The sequence below is a fragment of the Alligator mississippiensis genome, chromosome 1, assembly GCF_030867095.1.
Source record: "Alligator mississippiensis isolate rAllMis1 chromosome 1, rAllMis1, whole genome shotgun sequence".
Taxonomy (NCBI): domain Eukaryota; kingdom Metazoa; phylum Chordata; order Crocodylia; family Alligatoridae; genus Alligator; species Alligator mississippiensis.
This window is the reverse complement of record NC_081824.1, coordinates 481,711,995-481,730,989: the sequence shown is the minus strand read 5'-3', so window position 1 is coordinate 481,730,989 and position 18,995 is coordinate 481,711,995. Positions and strand designations below refer to the sequence as shown.

General features: G+C 49.9%; 2 protein-coding genes across 2 annotated transcripts; both read right to left on the bottom strand.

The window, feature by feature from the left end:
- Positions 1-5,650: 5,650 nt before the first annotated feature.
- LOC132249578 (olfactory receptor 52M1-like) lies at positions 5,651-6,604 on the bottom strand. Its single transcript, XM_059724963.1, has one exon. It carries the CDS (start codon positions 6,602-6,604, stop codon positions 5,651-5,653), a length of 954 nt encoding a protein of 317 aa, XP_059580946.1.
- A 6,926-nt stretch (positions 6,605-13,530) lies between these two features.
- LOC132249576 (olfactory receptor 52M1-like) lies at positions 13,531-14,484 on the bottom strand. Its single transcript, XM_059724959.1, has one exon. It carries the CDS (start codon positions 14,482-14,484, stop codon positions 13,531-13,533), a length of 954 nt encoding a protein of 317 aa, XP_059580942.1.
- Positions 14,485-18,995: the final 4,511 nt, after the last annotated feature.

Here is an 18,995-nt window from a genome sequence, read left to right as displayed (position 1 = left end):
CGGGGGCACAGAAGGGAATTGGTGAGTATTTATTCACCAAGGCGCCCCCGGGGGTTACAAGAAACAATGGCCACAAGCTAGCAGAGAGCAGATTTAGATTGGACATTAGGAAGAACTTCTTCCCAGTTCGAGTGGCCAAGGTCTGGAACGGGCTCCCAAGGGAGGTGGTGCTCTCCCCTACCCTGGGGGTCTTCAAGAGGAGGTTAGATGAGTATCTAGCTGGGGTCATCTAGACCCAGCACTCTTTCCTGCTTATGCAGGGGGTCGGACTCGATGATCTATTGAGGTCCCTTCTGACCCTAACATCTATGAATCTATGAATCTATGTTCCCTTTGGCATCTCTAATCCAATACATGGTGGATGCTAGGGCAGGTATTGGATTGGGATTAGATCTCTCTAGAGAGATCCAGTTCAATGCTCTCTGTGTATAGCATCCGCTTCGGCCACTGTCCAAGACAGGCTACTGAACTCGATGGACCATTGGTCTGACCCAGTCTGGTATTTCTTATGGACTTAAAAAAACACACCTGGGTTATTTCACAATGCTGTTTGGGGTGGGGGAAAGGTCCCTTGTGAGCCTTTGAACCACTTGGTAATTCTGATACTAGTTACTAGCAATGGGCCGGCATTGGTTCTCAGAACATCCCTGAAATTTCAGGGAACCCAGGTCTGAAGTTTGTGGTTTGGGCCCATATTACTGAGCAACTAACAAGCTCTTCCCCACAAGCCTAAGCTCTTCCCCTCTATTTGGCAGTGGGGGGCCACACCTGGAGTCCTGTGTCCAGCTGTGGGCCCCCCACTACAGAAAGGATGTGGAAAAAATTGGAGAGAGTCCAGAGGAGGGCAATGAAAATGTTTTGGGGCTGGGGGACATGACTGGTGAGGAGAGACTGAGGGAAATGGGCTGATTGAGTCTGGAGAAGAGAAGACAGAGGGAGGATTTGAAAGCAGCCTTTGACTCCCGGCAAGGGGGTTGCAAAGAGGATGGAGCTGGGCTGTTCTTAGTGGGGGCAGACGACAGGACAAGGAGCAATGGGCTCAAGCTGCAGCAAGGGAAGTTGAGGTTGGATGTTAGGAAAAAATTTCTCATGAGGAGGGTAGTAAAACACTGAAACAGGCTACCGAGAGAGGTGGTGGGATCTACATCCTTGGAGGTTTTGAAGACCAGGATAGACAACGCTTTGTCTGGGATGATGTAGTTGGGGCTGGTCCTGCTTGAAGCAGGGGATTGGACTGGATGTGACCTCCTGAGGTTCCTACAACCCGCATTTTCTATGATGATACAATGCTATGACCACTGCTGTCACCAACATGCCTTGGGCCAGCTCAAGAAACCCTATAGGAATGCTTCCTTGGGTGGGTTGTCTGCTTTTACTACACAGAGGATTGAATTCTGTCCCAAGCCCTGGCTGTGGTCACCAGAGACCTTAGTGAGAGCCACTGCAGTGAAGTGGAGATGGTGGGAGATGGATAGGATGGGAATGAAGTGAATGGAAATAGCCAGAATGGGGGAAGGAAGAAGTGCCCTGGTTCATGGGTTAATTAGGTGTCTGTGCTCTGTGTAATACCTAGGAGCTCTTCTGTATTGTCAATAGCTCTGAGGCCAGTTGTGCACCTGAGGTAAATCAGTTGTGGTGTGGTGAAGCCAACAGAGCTACAGTGATTTACAACAGTGGAGGAACAATGCTGAGTTAGAAAAGCAGTTGCATCTTTCTGTCCCCTTTCTTTAGGTTTATATAGAAAATGAGGGCTGGAAGGGACCCTAGGAGGCCACATCTAGTCCAACCCCCTGCTCCAAGCAGGACCAGCCGCAACTACATCATCCCAGCCAAGGCTTTGTCTACTTGGGTCTTCAACACCTCTAAGGATGGAGAGTCCACCACATACCCGGGTAACCTGTTCCAGTGATTCACCATCTTCCTAGTGAGAAAGTGTTTCCTAACATCCAACCTCAACTTCCCTTGCTGCGCCTTGAGCCCATTGCTCCTTGTTCTGTCATCTGCTCTCACTGAGAACAGCTTTTCTTTAAACCCTGGAAAAGCTAATGGGGGTGTCAACACACCCTCCTCTGTCTCCTCACCTTGATATAAGTGTTGCCAAAGCCTCTCCAAGACAGGCACAGATCAGGAAGAGGAAAAGTCAATACAGGCCTCTATCCCTATACAGGATCCCTTTCACAGGGCAATGGGAAAGACGAGTTAACTTCCCACCTGTGCAAGGGTCTCTTTCCTTGGTAGTCTGTCCTGTCCAAATCAGGTTGGATGGCTGGATGGGAGCTAAGATGTAGCCGCCGCATGGAGTTTCCTGCAGAAGAACCAATGTTGGGTGAAGACTCAGCCTAGAGCTATCCACAGCTCCCTCTTAACCCAAGTATCCCCCTGGTCTGATGTTCATCCCTTAGGCCCAAAGCTGGGGGTGGAAATGAATGCAAAGCAAAGAAGGCAGCGCAAACAAAATAACACCACCAACAAAAAGCCAACACGTTGCTTCCCCCCACCAATCCTTCCTTACAGGGCAGGGTTTTAGACTTCTTTTGGCCATAGAAAACATTCCCTAGAGCATTGTGGCACATCTGCCAGTGCTTTCCAGTGGTCATATCCACCCAAAATGAGGTGGATTCGACACCACTAGCAGCTCTCTTCAGTCCTGGAGAGGTCTCCCCTGGAGTTCCTTGTCTAGTTTTGGGTCCTTTGTTTTAAAAAAGATGTGGAGAGATTGGAAAAAGTCCAACAGAGAGTTGAAATGATTAGTGACTTGGAAGGCAAGCTGTAGTAAAAAAGACTGAATGAACTAGGGTTGTTGAGTATGGGTGTATATATGTTATGGTGTCTTTGGGAGCATGGCAGCTGGCCAGAATCCTTAATATTAAATTGAATTGAATTGAGGGTTGTTTAGTTTGGGGAAAAGAAGACTTAATGGGGGTTATATAACAGTCTTCAAATACCCTGGAAATTTTCAAGTCCTGGATGGACAGACACTTTTCAGGGATGGTTTAGTCAGGGCTACCCCTGCCTTGAGCAGGGGGATGGACTGGATGTGACCTTGTTAAGGTCTCTTCCAGCTTGACTTTCCTATGATCCTGTGAAGATCCCAAACCACTGTCTGTCTTAAGGTAAATCAGAAGGACTCCTTCAAACAAAGCTCCCTGTGTATGCCCGGCTCTTCTTAGCTTGATCTGGGGCTAAATTTCATGGCAACAGTCACTCAGTCTGAATGCCTCCAACCCATCCCTGTCTGTGTCCCAGGCAGGGCAGGCCCAGTGGTTATGACAGGAGGGGAAAAGGGCTGGATGTGTAGAGGCTGGAGGGCTGGAAGACCAGTTTCTGGAGGGTTGAGGGACGGAGAGTGAGAAGGCAGATGTGGTAGTTTTGGTTAGGAAAGTGCATGGATGGGGAAAGGAGAGGATGGGTCAAGCCTGATGGGGGCTCCTTTTGGTAGCTGAAGCACCTACATTGAGGGATGGTGGTCATGGGTCGTGGGCATCAATTCTTTACAAGGCCTCACGTCTGTGTCCCAAACTGTGGGCAGAAAGGGATGACTTTAGGACTCAAGGAATAGGCCATAGCTAGAGTATTTCAGCTTCATGCATCAGCCTGGGCCCTGGGGATACCCCAGCCCCTGGGATAGCTGTACCTGTGTGCAGGCCAGCTTCTCTATTCGGAGCATTGCTTCTTTCCCCTCCATTGCACATGCCTCATGCCCTCCCCTGACATCAGCCTCGCTCCCTTGATTTTTAGACCTAAAGCCACCACGTTGCACCACCTCATAGCACCCTCCTCTGCCTCTTTCTTCTTCTCCCCCAGGATGCTCCCATTGCCTTTGGTGCGGGGGGGAGGGGGGGCAATATCAGATCATCACAGAGGCATGTTGTGAAGACAAACAGAGACTTTATTAGAGAAAATAGGATTTCACTCATCTCTGCTCAAAACAAAACCACATGAGGAGGCTTGAGAGACAGCACCAGTTCCTGGCAGTCCCACAGACGTTTTCTCATCACAGGGTGCTTAATTACAAAAATAGACTTGCTCGGAGGGACTGCCGTGGGTGCAGGTTCCCTGTGGAGGCTGCTGCCACTAAGCAAGTACAGGATATACCAAGTATTTCTTCACACCCATCTTCACCTAAACTTAACCTACTCACTCCTGTCTTGCTGCATGCTTTCATAGTTTCAGAGACATTAGGGCTGGAAGAGACCTTGCGAGATCATTGGGCCAAGCGCACTGCACAAGGGGCAGGATGTCAGCTGGGGTCAGATCACCCCAGCAAGATAAGCATCCAAGTGCTAGGTCCTTATATCAGGACACTTACTATGGCAGCAGAGCACCTTGCAAATGCAAATTTAAAAAGGAGATTTCCGCTCAAATTTCACTGATTTCCACTAACCCCATCCTTTACCTGCACCGTGCCCCAGCAAGTAGGAGAGTCTGGTTGCTCACATGTGAGTGATAGACACAAATTAGGTGAAATGACTTGACCAAGGGACACTAGGGAAGTGTGGCAGAGCTGGGAACTGACCCTGGGTCCCCTCTTTCCCTCACCAGCACTTAATCCCCAAGGGTAATCAAATGCTCCATGTGTACGAGACACAGGCATGTTGACATTGCAGGATGAAGGTGTGACTGTGATGTATAACATCCCTGTGTGAGCCTGGATAGATCACTGGAGCAGTGAAGATGCAGCCAGGAAGGCTTTATCAGGTGCTAGCTACCAGAGTACCTACACAGGAGCGCTTTGGACTTGGTATCGTGGTTATAAAGTCCATGCCACTGTGTCTCCACAGCTATTGTGCCCCGTGCTTGCTGGGTTCACCCCGCTGGGGCATGCCAGCAATGCAACCGAACCACCATCCTTGTGCATAGACCTGCCCCTTTGTCCACTGCCCTTCAGTGCAGAACTGGGCAGAAGCAGCATTTGGAGGTCATTGTCATCAGCAATCCCTCAATTTGAGGTTGATTTCTACCATGGCTGACTGATGGGTCTGGAGGTGACTGAAGAGTCCAGTCCTTGAGCCACAGATCTGTCCACAGAAGTTGCAGGTCTTTCTAGAGGGAAGAGTAGGTTTCAGGATGGGGAGCCTTTCCTTTTCCTTCCTCTACTCTCTTTTCTCTGCTTTGAGGGCAAGACACATTATCTCAAAATGGGCTGTTGCTTGGTTGAGGTTGTGGCACCATTGGAGTTGGTTGACAGCAAGCTCTTCCCAACTCTTGATGTCGGCATCCCTTTTCTCGAGAGGTGTCTTCAGTGTGTCCTTGTAGCATTTCCTCTGGCCTCCGTGAGACCTTTTGCTCTTACTAAATTGGGAGTAGAGCTCTTGTTTTGGGAGGCAAGAGACAGGCAAACAATATCTGGTCCAGCAAAGTTGGTGCTTGAAGATCACCAACTCAATGCTGGTAACATTGGCTTCAACAATGACACTTGCATTTGTGCAGAGATCTCCCCACTGGAAGTGGAGGATTTTTGGGCGGCATCATTGATGATACCTCTCCAGACTCTTTAGATGACAATGGTTGATCACCCACGTTTCACATCCGTAGTGGAGAGTGGAGATGATGACTGTGTTGTAGATGTGGATCTTGGTCTTTCCAGAGACTGCAGTAGATAAAGACATGCTGAAGCAATTTCTCAAAGAAGGTGCTTGCTTCCTGGTGTTCAGAGGAAGTGTTTCCTGGGACACAAGAGCTTGAGCACCCTGTGCCGTATCTTCTTGGTCCTGGCACCATACACTATGGGGTTGAGCATGGGCGGCACAAGGAGGTAGAAGTTGGCTAGCAGGATGTGAATGTGAGGAGACACATGCCGCCCAAAGCGGTGCGTCATGGATGATGCCACAATGGGTGTGTAGAAAGCCAAGATGGCACAGAGGTGGGAGACGCAGGTGCTGAAAGTCTTGAGGCGGGCATCAATGGAGGCAAGCCGGAGGACGGCTCGCAGGATCATGAAGTAGGACAGGAGGATGACAAGCGAGTCCATGACCAGCACTAAGAAGCCAATGGCCAAGCCATAGAGGTTGCTGATGGTGATTTCTTCACACACCAGCATCACCACAGCCATGTGTTCGCAGTAGGAGTGGGCAATGACATTGGTCCGGTAGCACGCGTACCGTGTGGTGAGCAGGGGCAGAGGGAAGATGTACAGTACTCCGCGGGTCACGGCTGCAAGCCCAATAGCCATGATGATCGCATTGGTTAGGATGGTTTTGTGTCTCAAGGGCTTGCAGATGGCCACATACCGGTCGAAGGCCATGGCCACGAAGATCCCAGACTCTATGGTGGAAAAGGAGTGAATGACGAACATCTGGAGGAGGCAGGCACTGAAGCTGATTTCCCAGGTGTTAAACCAGAAGATGCTCAGCAGCTTGGGGATGGTGGAGGTGGAGAGGACCAGGTCAATGATGGCCAACATGGAGAGGAAAACGTACATGGGCTCATGCAGGCTCTGTTCTGTCTTGATGATGAAGAGGATGGTGCAGTTCCCCAGGAGGGCAATGACATACATGGAGCAGAAGGGGACCGAGATCCACATGTGCAAGGATTCAAGCCCGGGGATGCCAACAAGGAGGAATGTTGCAGGGTTGAAGCAGGAACCATTGAAGGGTGACATCATGTATGCTCATCATTGGAAGGTGTTTCAGGAGGTGTTTCCTGCCCTGCAATGAGAGGCAATGTCTGCTGGTTATCAGTGACTGCATTGCTCTCCGAAGAGCCTCAATGTCGGGTAGAAACTTCAATTGGTGAGGTTTTATTCACCAAGGCGCCCCCGGGGGTTACAAGAAATAATGGGCACAAGCTAGCAGAGAGCAGATTTAGACTGGACATTAGGAAGAACTTCTTCCCAGTTCGAGTGGCCAAGGTCTGGAACGGGCTCCCAAGGGAGGTGGTGCTCTCCCCCTACCCTGGGGGTCTTCAAGAGGAGGTTAGATGAGTATCTAGCTGGGGTCATCTAGACCCAGCACTCTTTCCTGCTTATGCAGGGGGTCGGACTCGATGATCTATTGAGGTCCCTTCCGACCCTAACATCTATGAATCTATGAACTTATCGGAGTCCCCTCTGATGCCTGATACACAGCAAGCTTCTCTTTCCACAAAGTTCAGCGAAGTCAGGCATCCCTGAACAGCACTGTCCAAAGGGTACCAGGAAGGACCCTGGAATACAGTACTTGGGCTCCTCGAGGTCCACAGGCCCACTGATCTAGGCAACAGCTAACTAATCCTTTTCACAGAGCTGTATCTTCCTTCTGAATGGTTTCCAGATATTCCAGCCAATTTAAAGCTTCTGAACGGTTCTGATAACGTACAACTACTCACATTCCTTTTACTTCAACTGTCCTCAGACTGACCAATTGGAGTACAAGCTTTGCATTCCTTTGATTAGGTACTTCTAACTAGGCCACAAGGCCTTACTACTTCAAGGCTTTGCTAAATTTACTAGGCCTTACTTTATACAAGGCCTCACTACATCTTAAACTTGAATTAGACTTTTAGCGACAACATATAGCTTAATATCTAAACAAATACAGAAAAATACTCAGTCTAATCTTCATAGAGCCTTCAGCAAGCACCTTTATCACATAGACATAATTTCAGCTGTCACATTCCACCCCTTGCTTGCTGAAGCACTATGATGGCTACAATTGAGATGCTAAAGCCACATGCGCTACATCAGGAAACGGGGAGGGATCTATAAATTTAACTTGCATAGCATGAACAGATTTACAACAACAACGATTAAAACACCATTTAGCTGTTGCCACTAGGGCAATGCAGAATACTGTGCAGGCTGGGAGCGGTCCGAGGCCCTCGGGGGCGCACGGCGGGCTGTGGCCAGCAGCCCGGACACACCGGGTCAGGGAATGCAGGCGGCGCGCTAGAATTAGGCACGGAAGCTTAGCGGTTGATTAAAGATTATTTTACTTACACCAAAGATGGTCGCGGTGCAGGCAGGAAAACTTGCTTGAGTTGCGGTTACAGACAGAAAAGAAGAGAGGCGGACTAGAGTTCCTTCCATGCGAACCTTCTAGCCCAATCCGGTTGAAGGCTCTAAACCACAAGCCCGTCATGTCAACTGAAGAAAATAACTCGAAGCAGAGAGCTCTGAATACACTCACATGAAGTCTGCTAGGCTCCGTGGAACTTGCGCGCAGGGAAGGGGTTCGTTGAGGGATCGTTCGGTGACGGGGAGAGGCTAGAGGCTGATCAGACCCCCATAGCCTTCTTAAGGTACACGCACTGGGTCCGATAGGCTCCGCAGCGCTTAGAGTGCTTCACAAGACGTGAAGCCCTCCTCTTTCTCTTTTTCTCTCTCCAGATGGTTGTGGAGTCCTCCAACTTGGGCGGAAACCACTCAAGCCTCTTATACGGCTAGCAAGCCAATCGCTAGCCGCCACATAGGAATAATTTAGAACTGGCCAATAGTGGGACACAAATTTGCATGCGGGTGGTGGGAACTCCTTTGCACCGTGCATTTCCCTCTTTGCAGATCAGAAATGCACCCTGCAAAGAAAGCTCCGAGTGGCGGGAAATAATTTAGCAGTGCTGAAGCACACACAAACTAAAATCACACCCTTGGGTTGTGACATCCCCCCTTGCTGAAGGCATAGCTAAATTAGACCACGTGCTCGTCACTCGTGTTTTTAAGAGCTCTCACCACGGGTTGCTGAACTAAACAAGTAAACACAAAATTCGCTAACATAAGAAGTTCGTCCACTAGGGATTGAATCAAATAATAACCTGTACAAATACATATACACATAATCAGATTCATAACAAAAAACTGCACGATCAGGACTTCAGTGGGCGTCATGGCGAAGTCGCGCGTCAAGCCCTCACTCCTCGATGATGTTATCCTTCTTGGGGCTTCTCTTTGCCACGCACTCTGAGTTCCGGATCTGTAAACAAAACTCTCAAAAAATAAGTTAACCTAATTCAAAGTATTTACAAAGTTCCATGGAACTATACTATTATTTCTAAAGCATATAATACAAATGTTTGCTACTTCAAACTACCCTCTCTTGCACATTCAACTAGATGAAATCGTCGAGGAGCCATTGTCTAGTTCTTCTAGGTAATGGAAACCTAACTCATAGGCCAGTTGCCATTGGCCTGCGTCCCCTAAAATCCGAAGTTGCCGCTTATTGAGTTCCGAACGCTGTAGGAGAAATCCAAACATGTATCGCTCCTCTGGTGTTCTCTGTGGCAATGATGGAAGATCGGATTCATGATGTTTTGCGCCTTGAATTTCGGTCGGGTGTCGACGTTCCCAATCACTAGACAATTTTGGCTCCATCAGGATATGCAGTCGTGACAACTGATGAAGGAGGTTACTCACGGGTTGGTTCACCATTGAGTTGAGCAGAATCCGGAGGACGACGATGTTCTTTCGCTCATAAACCTCAAGACAATTATCTATGCTGTGAACAGTTACTGGAACGGTTCCAGGATCTCGTAGATGACGATGAGGCCATGGTCTTATTTGCTGGAGTGATGTCAGTCCCAGCGCACATGTTCTGGGGTTCCAGGCACAATACGAGACTCCGATGATCGCTAGCATGAGTTGCTCTGCGCCGGTATGTTCTGGCCGTCCGTCATGCCATGCGTGGGCTTTTTGACCGATCAGTCCTGCAACAAGCGCTGGAAGTGGAATAGGCCAGTGAACGTTGAATGCCACCATGTCGATGTCAGTGACATGTCCTCTACTCCACGAAGCTTGTCTGACCAAGAAGCTTGCTTCTTCCTGGTTCAGCAGGTCGGATCCAAGTTCCACAACCAAACGTCCCAACCACACAGCTAGAGTCTCTTCAGGTTGGATTCTTGATTCTCTGCACAAATCCTGTAGTTCAGTTCTGCTGCGAGCATAGTAGGCAGTAGCAACTCGGTTAGTTGTTGTTACAGGCTGGACTACTGCTGCGGGAGTCACTGCTGCTGTTATTACTTCAGGCAGGAGGGGCGGATGCACTCCTCCGCTCGATTCTCCCTTCCATCGGCAAGAAGGCGTGGTCGCTGAAAGCGACGCTAAATTGGTGGGCGTGGTCGCCGGAAGTGACGCTGCATCGGTGGACAGAGTCGCTGACCGAACTCTCGCGGGTTCCTCCGAAGCTCCACCCTTCTCTTCCGGTTCTTCCACGCAGTCTCCCTCTTGCTCGGCGCCATCTTGTCATGGCGTTTCAGGATTCTTTTTCGCAGCCACTTCTTTGACCGCTTGAACGGCCACACGCAGCTGGGCTTTCAAACTTAAATTCTTTTGCATTAAATCAGTTATCGTACGGAAAGTTGCAGTCAGTACTCCCCCCTTGTCGTATTGTGGGGCCACCCTCTCATCCGCAGCACGTTCCTCCGTCTCCAGATCTTCGTGGAGCTCGGATGGAAGCTCGCAACCCCTTAATCTAGACACCAGCATGAAGGGGGAGAACCGGTCAATTGGGACCGGTTCTTCACTCTCCCGAGCATATCTTAGGCAACGGGCACACTCCTTGGTGAGGGTCGGGTTCACTGCGCCCGCCGGGTTGACTCTGGCGAAGGACACAGTGTCGAGGGGCCTGAACAGGACCGGCTCATCACTCATTATACACCCGAATGCTGCGGGGTGCAAATACACTTCCCTCTCTTTCTGGGCTCCGTCTTCGGAAGCTCCCTCTTCTCCCTTCAGTGAAAGACGTCCGCTGATAAATCTCTCACCCGTTCCGCCCGCCTGGTGGTAAGCGATATGTGCCTCCAGCTCCATAAAGCTTTCTACTTGGCGTTTTCCACTGTGCCAAGGGCAGTTCTTAACTAATTCTAGCTGCAGCGTGCCTTCTCCTGATCCCATCCTCATCGCCATGTGCGGGCCAGGAGCGGTCCGAGGCCCTCGGGGGTGCACGGCGGACTGTGGCCAGCAGCCCAGACATGCCGGGTCGGGGAATGCAGGCAGCGCGCTAGAATTAGGCACGGAAGCTTAGCGATTGATTAAAGATCATTTTACTTACACCAAAGATGGTCGCGGTGCAGGCAGGAAAACTTGCTTGAGTTGCGGTTACAGACAGAAAAGAAGAGAGGCGGACTAGAGTTCCTTCCATGCGAACCTTCTAGCCCAATCCAGTTGAAGGCTCTAAACCGCGAGCCTGTCGTGTCAACCGAAGAAAATAACTCGAAGCAGAGAGCTCTGAATACACTCACACAAAGTTTGCTAGGCTCCGTGGAACTTGCGCGCAGGGAAGGGGTTCGTCAAGGGATCGTTCGGCAACGGGGAGAGGCTAGAGGCTGATCAGACCCCCATAGCCTTCTTAAGGTACACACACTGGGTCCGATAGGCTCCGCAGCGCTTAGAGTGCTTCACAAAACGTGAAGCCCTCCTCTTTCTCTTTTTCTCCCTCCAGATGGTTGTGGAGTCCTCCAACTTGGGCGGAAACCACTCAAGCCTCTTACACGGCTAGCAAGCCAATCGCTAGCTGCCATGTGGGAACAATTTAGAACTGGCCAATAGTGGGACACAAATTTGCATGCGGGTGGCGGGAACTCCTTTGCACCGTACATTTCCCTCTTTGCAGATCAGAAATGCACCCTGCAAAGAAAGCTCCGAGTGCTGGGAAACAATTTAGCAGTGCCGAAGCACACCCAAACAAAAATCACACCCTTGGGTTGTGACAAATACTATGTTGCTTAAGACGGTTAGCCAAGTAGTTGAGGTGGCACCAGGTGACACACAAATACTACAAATTACATCAAACCATTTATAAGGCTCAGGCACATTGATAGTCAGACTGATGATTTGCCCACCCTCTCAAGCGTGGAAAGCCAACTGAGTGCCTTGCCGAGCCTTTGCCTCAAGGCTTTTTAGCTTATTTTTTACTTTATTTCAGTTTTTTAACCATGGCATGTCTACATCAGTGTCAAAGTCCTTTCTTAAGTCCAGAAAGACTACATCCACTGCAACACCTGTATCCAAGGCTTTTGTGACCTGGTCGTAGAAGGCCACCAGGTTGGTCTGACAGGACCTGCCTCTAATGAACCCATGTTGGTTGCCCCTAAGCATAATGTCCCCTGCTGGTCCCTCACAGATGTGCTCCTGGATAATTTTGTCAGAGAGCTTCCCCAGGACCAAGGTAAGACTAATAGACTTAGAGTTTCCTGGGTCCTCCTTCCTCCTTTTTCCTTTTCCTTCCTTCACCCCAGCAAGATAAGCATCCAAGTGCTAGGTCCTTATATCAGGACACTTACTATGGCAGCAGAGCACCTTGCAAATGCAAATTTAAAAAGGAGATTTCCGCTCAAATTTCACTGATTTCCACTAACCCCATCCTTTACCTGCACCGTGCCCCAGCAAGTAGGAGAGTCTGGTTGCTCACATGTGAGTGATAGACACAAATTAGGTGAAATGACTTGACCAAGGGACACTAGGGAAGTGTGGCAGAGCTGGGAACTGACCCTGGGTCCCCTCTTTCCCTCACCAGCACTTAATCCCCAAGGGTAATCAAATGCTCCATGTGTACGAGACACAGGCATGTTGACATTGCAGGATGAAGGTGTGACTGTGATGTATAACATCCCTGTGTGAGCCTGGATAGATCACTGGAGCAGTGAAGATGCAGCCAGGAAGGCTTTATCAGGTGCTAGCTACCAGAGTACCTACACAGGAGCGCTTTGGACTTGGTATCGTGGTTATAAAGTCCATGCCACTGTGTCTCCACAGCTATTGTGCCCCGTGCTTGCTGGGTTCACCCCGCTGGGGCATGCCAGCAATGCAACCGACCCACCATCCTTGTGCATAGATCTGCCCCTTTGTCCACTGCCCTTCAGTGCAGAACTGGGCAGAAGCAGCATTTGGAGGTCATTGTCATCAGCAATCCCTCAATTTGAGGTTGATTTCTACCATGGCTGACTGATGGGTCTGGAGGTGACTGAAGAGTCCAGTCCTTGAGCCACAGATCTGTCCACAGAAGTTGCAGGTCTTTCTAGAGGGAAGAGTAGGTTTCAGGATGGGGAGCCTTTCCTTTTCCTTCCTCTACTCTCTTTTCTCTGCTTTGAGGGCAAGACACATTATCTCAAAATGGGCTGTTGCTTGGTTGAGGTTGTGGCACCATTGGAGTTGGTTGACAGCAAGCTCTTCCCAACTCTTGATGTCGGCATCCCTTTTCTCGAGAGGTGTCTTCAGTGTGTCCTTGTAGCATTTCCTCTGGCCTCCGTGAGACCTTTTGCTCTTACTAAATTGGGAGTAGAGCTCTTGTTTTGGGAGGCAAGAGACAGGCAAACAATATCTGGTCCAGCAAAGTTGGTGCTTGAAGATCACCAACTCAATGCTGGTAACATTGGCTTCAACAATGACACTTGCATTTGTGCAGAGATCTCCCCACTGGAAGTGGAGGATTTTTGGGCGGCATCATTGATGATACCTCTCCAGACTCTTTAGATGACAATGGTTGATCACCCACGTTTCACATCCGTAGTGGAGAGTGGAGATGATGACTGTGTTGTAGATGTGGATCTTGGTCTTTCCAGAGACTGCAGTAGATAAAGACATGCTGAAGCAATTTCTCAAAGAAGGTGCTTGCTTCCTGGTGTTCAGAGGAAGTGTTTCCTGGGACACAAGAGCTTGAGCACCCTGTGCCGTATCTTCTTGGTCCTGGCACCATACACTATGGGGTTGAGCATGGGCGGCACAAGGAGGTAGAAGTTGGCTAGCAGGATGTGAATGTGAGGAGACACATGCCGCCCAAAGCGGTGCGTCATGGATGATGCCACAATGGGTGTGTAGAAAGCCAAGATGGCACAGAGGTGGGAGACGCAGGTGCTGAAAGTCTTGAGGCGGGCATCAATGGAGGCAAGCCGGAGGACGGCTCGCAGGATCATGAAGTAGGACAGGAGGATGACAAGCGAGTCCATGACCAGCACTAAGAAGCCAATGGCCAAGCCATAGAGGTTGCTGATGGTGATGTCTTCACACACCAGCATCACCACAGCCATGTGTTCGCAGTAGGAGTGGGCAATGACATTGGTCCGGTAGCACGCGTACCGTGTGGTGAGCAGGGGCAGAGGGAAGATGTACAGTACTCCGCGGGTCATGGCTGCAAGCCCAATAGCCATGATGATCGCATTGGTTAGGATGGTTTTGTGTCTCAAGGGCTTGCAGATGGCCACATACCGGTCGAAGGCCATGGCCACGAAGATCCCAGACTCTATGGTGGAAAAGGAGTGAATGACGAACATCTGGAGGAGGCAGGCACTGAAGCTGATTTCCCAGGTGTTAAACCAGAAGATGCTCAGCAGCTTGGGGATGGTGGAGGTGGAGAGGACCAGGTCAATGATGGCCAACATGGAGAGGAAAACGTACATGGGCTCATGCAGGCTCTGTTCTGTCTTGATGATGAAGAGGATGGTGCAGTTCCCCAGGAGGGCAATGACATACATGGAGCAGAAGGGGACCGAGATCCACATGTGCAAGGATTCAAGCCCGGGGATGCCAACAAGGAGGAATGTTGCAGGGTTGAAGCAGGAACCATTGAAGGGTGACATCATGTATGCTCATCATTGGAAGGTGTTTCAGGAGGTGTTTCCTGCCCTGCAATGAGAGGCAATGTCTGCTGGTTATCAGTGACTGCATTGCTCTCCGAAGAGCCTCAATGTCGGGTAGAAACTTCAATTGGTGAGGTTTTATTCACCAAGGCGCCCCCGGGGGTTACAAGAAATAATGGGCACAAGCTAGCAGAGAGCAGATTTAGACTGGACATTAGGAAGAACTTCTTCCCAGTTCGAGTGGCCAAGGTCTGGAACGGGCTCCCAAGGGAGGTGGTGCTCTCCCCCTACCCTGGGGGTCTTCAAGAGGAGGTTAGATGAGTATCTAGCTGGGGTCATCTAGACCCAGCACTCTTTCCTGCTTATGCAGGGGGTCGGACTCGATGATCTATTGAGGTCCCTTCCGACCCTAACATCTATGAATCTATGAACTTATCGGAGTCCCCTCTGATGCCTGATACACAGCAAGCTTCTCTTTCCACAAAGTTCAGCGAAGTCAGGCATCCCTGAACAGCACTGTCCAAAGGGTACCAGGAAGGACCCTGGAATACAGTACTTGGGCTCCTCGAGGTCCACAGGCCCACTGATCTAGGCAACAGCTAACTAATCCTTTTCACAGAGCTGTATCTTCCTTCTGAATGGTTTCCAGATATTCCAGCCAATTTAAAGCTTCTGAACGGTTCTGATAACGTACAACTACTCACATTCCTTTTACTTCAACTGTCCTCAGACTGACCAATTGGAGTACAAGCTTTGCATTCCTTTGATTAGGTACTTCTAACTAGGCCACAAGGCCTTACTACTTCAAGGCTTTGCTAAATTTACTAGGCCTTACTTTATACAAGGCCTCACTACATCTTAAACTTGAATTAGACTTTTAGCGACAACATATAGCTTAATATCTAAACAAATACAGAAAAATACTCAGTCTAATCTTCATAGAGCCTTCAGCAAGCACCTTTATCACATAGACATAATTTCAGCTGTCACATTCCACCCCTTGCTTGCTGAAGCACTATGATGGCTACAATTGAGATGCTAAAGCCACATGCGCTACATCAGGAAACGGGGAGGGATCTATAAATTTAACTTGCATAGCATGAACAGATTTACAACAACAACGATTAAAACACCATTTAGCTGTTGCCACTAGGGCAATGCAGAATACTGTGCAGGCTGGGAGCGGTCCGAGGCCCTCGGGGGCGCACGGCGGGCTGTGGCCAGCAGCCCGGACACACCGGGTCAGGGAATGCAGGCGGCGCGCTAGAATTAGGCACGGAAGCTTAGCGGTTGATTAAAGATTATTTTACTTACACCAAAGATGGTCGCGGTGCAGGCAGGAAAACTTGCTTGAGTTGCGGTTACAGACAGAAAAGAAGAGAGGCGGACTAGAGTTCCTTCCATGCGAACCTTCTAGCCCAATCCGGTTGAAGGCTCTAAACCACAAGCCCGTCATGTCAACTGAAGAAAATAACTCGAAGCAGAGAGCTCTGAATACACTCACATGAAGTCTGCTAGGCTCCGTGGAACTTGCGCGCAGGGAAGGGGTTCGTTGAGGGATCGTTCGGTGACGGGGAGAGGCTAGAGGCTGATCAGACCCCCATAGCCTTCTTAAGGTACACGCACTGGGTCCGATAGGCTCCGCAGCGCTTAGAGTGCTTCACAAGACGTGAAGCCCTCCTCTTTCTCTTTTTCTCTCTCCAGATGGTTGTGGAGTCCTCCAACTTGGGCGGAAACCACTCAAGCCTCTTATACGGCTAGCAAGCCAATCGCTAGCCGCCACATAGGAATAATTTAGAACTGGCCAATAGTGGGACACAAATTTGCATGCGGGTGGTGGGAACTCCTTTGCACCGTGCATTTCCCTCTTTGCAGATCAGAAATGCACCCTGCAAAGAAAGCTCCGAGTGGCGGGAAATAATTTAGCAGTGCTGAAGCACACACAAACTAAAATCACACCCTTGGGTTGTGACATCCCCCCTTGCTGAAGGCATAGCTAAATTAGACCACGTGCTCGTCACTCGTGTTATTAAGAGCTCTCACCACGGGTTGCTGAACTAAACAAGTAAACACAAAATTCGCTAACATAAGAAGTTCGTCCACTAGGGATTGAATCAAATAATAACCTGTACAAATACATATACACATAATCAGATTCATAACAAAAAACTGCACGATCAGGACTTCAGTGGGCGTCATGGCGAAGTCGCGCGTCAAGCCCTCACTCCTCGATGATGTTATCCTTCTTGGGGCTTCTCTTTGCCACGCACTCTGAGTTCCGGATCTGTAAACAAAACTCTCAAAAAATAAGTTAACCTAATTCAAAGTATTTACAAAGTTCCATGGAACTATACTATTATTTCTAAAGCATATAATACAAATGTTTGCTACTTCAAACTACCCTCTCTTGCACATTCAACTAGATGAAATCGTCGAGGAGCCATTGTCTAGTTCTTCTAGGTAATGGAAACCTAACTCATAGGCCAGTTGCCATTGGCCTGCGTCCCCTAAAATCCGAAGTTGCCGCTTATTGAGTTCCGAACGCTGTAGGAGAAATCCAAACATGTATCGCTCCTCTGGTGTTCTCTGTGGCAATGATGGAAGATCGGATTCATGATGTTTTGCGCCTTGAATTTCGGTCGGGTGTCGACGTTCCCAATCACTAGACAATTTTGGCTCCATCAGGATATGCAGTCGTGACAACTGATGAAGGAGGTTACTCACGGGTTGGTTCACCATTGAGTTGAGCAGAATCCGGAGGACGACGATGTTCTTTCGCTCATAAACCTCAAGACAATTATCTATGCTGTGAACAGTTACTGGAACGGTTCCAGGATCTCGTAGATGACGATGAGGCCATGGTCTTATTTGCTGGAGTGATGTCAGTCCCAGCGCACATGTTCTGGGGTTCCAGGCACAATACGAGACTCCGATGATCGCTAGCATGAGTTGCTCTGCGCCGGTATGTTCTGGCCGTCCGTCATGCCATGCGTGGGCTTTTTGACCGATCAGTCCTGCAACAAGCGCTGGAAGTGGAATAGGCCAGTGAACGTTGAATGCCACCATGTCGATGTCAGTGACATGTCCTCTACTCCACGAAGCTTGTCTGACCAAGAAGCTTGCTTCTTCCTGGTTCAGCAGGTCGGATCCAAGTTCCACAACCAAACGTCCCAACCACACAGCTAGAGTCTCTTCAGGTTGGATTCTTGATTCTCTGCACAAATCCTGTAGTTCAGTTCTGCTGCGAGCATAGTAGGCAGTAGCAACTCGGTTAGTTGTTGTTACAGGCTGGACTACTGCTGCGGGAGTCACTGCTGCTGTTATTACTTCAGGCAGGAGGGGCGGATGCACTCCTCCGCTCGATTCTCCCTTCCATCGGCAAGAAGGCGTGGTCGCTGAAAGCGACGCTAAATTGGTGGGCGTGGTCGCCGGAAGTGACGCTGCATCGGTGGACAGAGTCGCTGACCGAACTCTCGCGGGTTCCTCCGAAGCTCCACCCTTCTCTTCCGGTTCTTCCACGCAGTCTCCCTCTTGCTCGGCGCCATCTTGTCATGGCGTTTCAGGATTCTTTTTCGCAGCCACTTCTTTGACCGCTTGAACGGCCACACGCAGCTGGGCTTTCAAACTTAAATTCTTTTGCATTAAATCAGTTATCGTACGGAAAGTTGCAGTCAGTACTCCCCCCTTGTCGTATTGTGGGGCCACCCTCTCATCCGCAGCACGTTCCTCCGTCTCCAGATCTTCGTGGAGCTCGGATGGAAGCTCGCAACCCCTTAATCTAGACACCAGCATGAAGGGGGAGAACCGGTCAATTGGGACCGGTTCTTCACTCTCCCGAGCATATCTTAGGCAACGGGCACACTCCTTGGTGAGGGTCGGGTTCACTGCGCCCGCCGGGTTGACTCTGGCGAAGGACACAGTGTCGAGGGGCCTGAACAGGACCGGCTCATCACTCATTATACACCCGAATGCTGCGGGGTGCAAATACACTTCCCTCTCTTTCTGGGCTCCGTCTTCGGAAGCTCCCTCTTCTCCCTTCAGTGAAAGACGTCCGCTGATAAATCTCTCACCCGTTCCGCCCGCCTGGTGGTAAGCGATATGTGCCTCCAGCTCCATAAAGCTTTCTACTTGGCGTTTTCCACTGTGCCAAGGGCAGTTCTTAACTAATTCTAGCTGCAGCGTGCCTTCTCCTGATCCCATCCTCATCGCCATGTGCGGGCCAGGAGCGGTCCGAGGCCCTCGGGGGTGCACGGCGGACTGTGGCCAGCAGCCCAGACATGCCGGGTCGGGGAATGCAGGCAGCGCGCTAGAATTAGGCACGGAAGCTTAGCGATTGATTAAAGATCATTTTACTTACACCAAAGATGGTCGCGGTGCAGGCAGGAAAACTTGCTTGAGTTGCGGTTACAGACAGAAAAGAAGAGAGGCGGACTAGAGTTCCTTCCATGCGAACCTTCTAGCCCAATCCAGTTGAAGGCTCTAAACCGCGAGCCTGTCGTGTCAACCGAAGAAAA